This window comes from Penaeus chinensis, chromosome 9 (assembly GCF_019202785.1).
Source record: "Penaeus chinensis breed Huanghai No. 1 chromosome 9, ASM1920278v2, whole genome shotgun sequence".
Taxonomy (NCBI): domain Eukaryota; kingdom Metazoa; phylum Arthropoda; class Malacostraca; order Decapoda; family Penaeidae; genus Penaeus; species Penaeus chinensis.
The window spans coordinates 32692438-32694175 of record NC_061827.1 but is presented as its reverse complement, the minus strand read 5'-3'; the positions used below and the strand labels follow the sequence as shown (position 1 = coordinate 32694175).

Below are 1738 nucleotides of genomic sequence, written 5' to 3'. Positions count from 1 at the left end.
AGTATTAGCAATAATTATAAAAAAAAACAATAATTGCAACGCTGTAATAATGATAATGATAATGATAATAACAATAATAATAATAATAGTAATAATGATAATAATAGCAATAGTAATTATAATATTGATAATGATAATAATAATAATAATAATAATAATGATAATAATAACTCTAACTGTATTGATATACTAACAAGCATGATAACTATAGTCACAACAACAATAGTAATAAGTATAATAATAATATAATAGTAAAAACTATAATGATAACAACAACAACAGCAACAATCACAATAATAATGATAATAATAATAATAATATTAATAATAATAATGATAATAATAATATTAATAATAATAATGATAATGATGACAACAACAACAATAATGATGATGATAATAATAACAAGAAAATAATAATAATAACGATCATATAAATAACAATAACTATAATAATAATAATATAAATAATAACAGGAATAATAACAATTACAGTTTTAATAGTAATTAGTACCAGTGATAATGATAGTAAGAATAACGATGATAATAACTGTAATAATGATAATGATAATCATAATGATAAGGATAATCATAATGATAAGGATAATAATAGTAAGGCAAATGATAATAATAACGATAATAAAACTGATGAAATTATAAATAAGGATAAGAATTTTGATAATAATGATAACGATAATAGCAAAGATAATAATAACTATAGTATTATTGCAATGATAATGATAATAGTAATAATGATAACAAAAGCAACTACATTAATAATGATAAAAAAAATAATAATGATAATGAAAATAATAATATTTTTTGTTTTATTATAATACTAATTTTATAATAATGATCATAGTTTTTATAATAATAATAATAATAATAAGAAAAATAATAATACAAATTTTTATAATAATAATAATTTTATAATAATGATCATATTTTTAAAAATAATAATAATATTGATAATAATAATAATAATAATGATAATCATAATAAAATTATAATAATAATAAAATAAAAATAAAACAATAAAATAATAATACAAAAATATGATATGATAATAATAATAATAATAACAATAATAACAATAATAACAATAATAACAAGAACACCAACAAATATTGCAGGACTTTGTATTCGTCGCGAGAACTCACCCCTGTGTTGCATGGAGTCAGCAGGTCAAGTGGTCCTCTCCTGCACTCACGGCCAAGAATCGGTTGACAGCCAAGTGCGCAAGTGTCCCTGCGTTCTGGCTTCCGTGTTATGCTGTTCATTTGTTTGTTTTTGTTTGGTTGTTTTGGTTTAGTTATTTGCAACCTTGTAGATAATATAATGCTAGAGGTTTTTTTTTATTGAATTTGGTTAATAAGGAACAACACCCGGCTTCGTTAGATGGAATTATGTACCCAAAGGTATTGAGGAAAATAACCTATTTGTGGCCAATACTACATTTCCAGTATTTTTATTGAATTCTTATAATTTCCATGAATTAATAACTTCGATAAGCAGAATCAATTAACTGTATATCAATATGATCTTCTGGCAATACGTTGATATATAAAAGTACAGCCAAAGACACTGTGTTTCAAACACGTGCTTCCACTCCAATTTAATGAAAATCTCTAGTCGGCAACGTCTGACCTTTTCCCTTCCTCTTTTTTTTTTTTTTCATTTTGCATTTCTTTTTTCTTGGTTTTGTTTTCGCTTATTTTCTACCATTGTTATTAGTGAAC

At 22.3% G+C, this 1738-nt stretch overlaps 1 protein-coding gene across 1 annotated transcript in view; it reads right to left on the bottom strand.

The window, feature by feature from the left end:
* Nucleotides 1-1172, bottom strand: part of LOC125029169 — a 15475-nt gene extending 14303 nt beyond the window's left edge. The window contains exon 1 of the mRNA XM_047619015.1: nucleotides 1160-1172. Coding sequence (XP_047474971.1) covers nucleotides 1160-1172 — 13 coding nt within the window. The remainder of the gene's footprint in view (nucleotides 1-1159) is intronic.
* Between the last annotated feature and the right edge of the window lie 566 nt (nucleotides 1173-1738).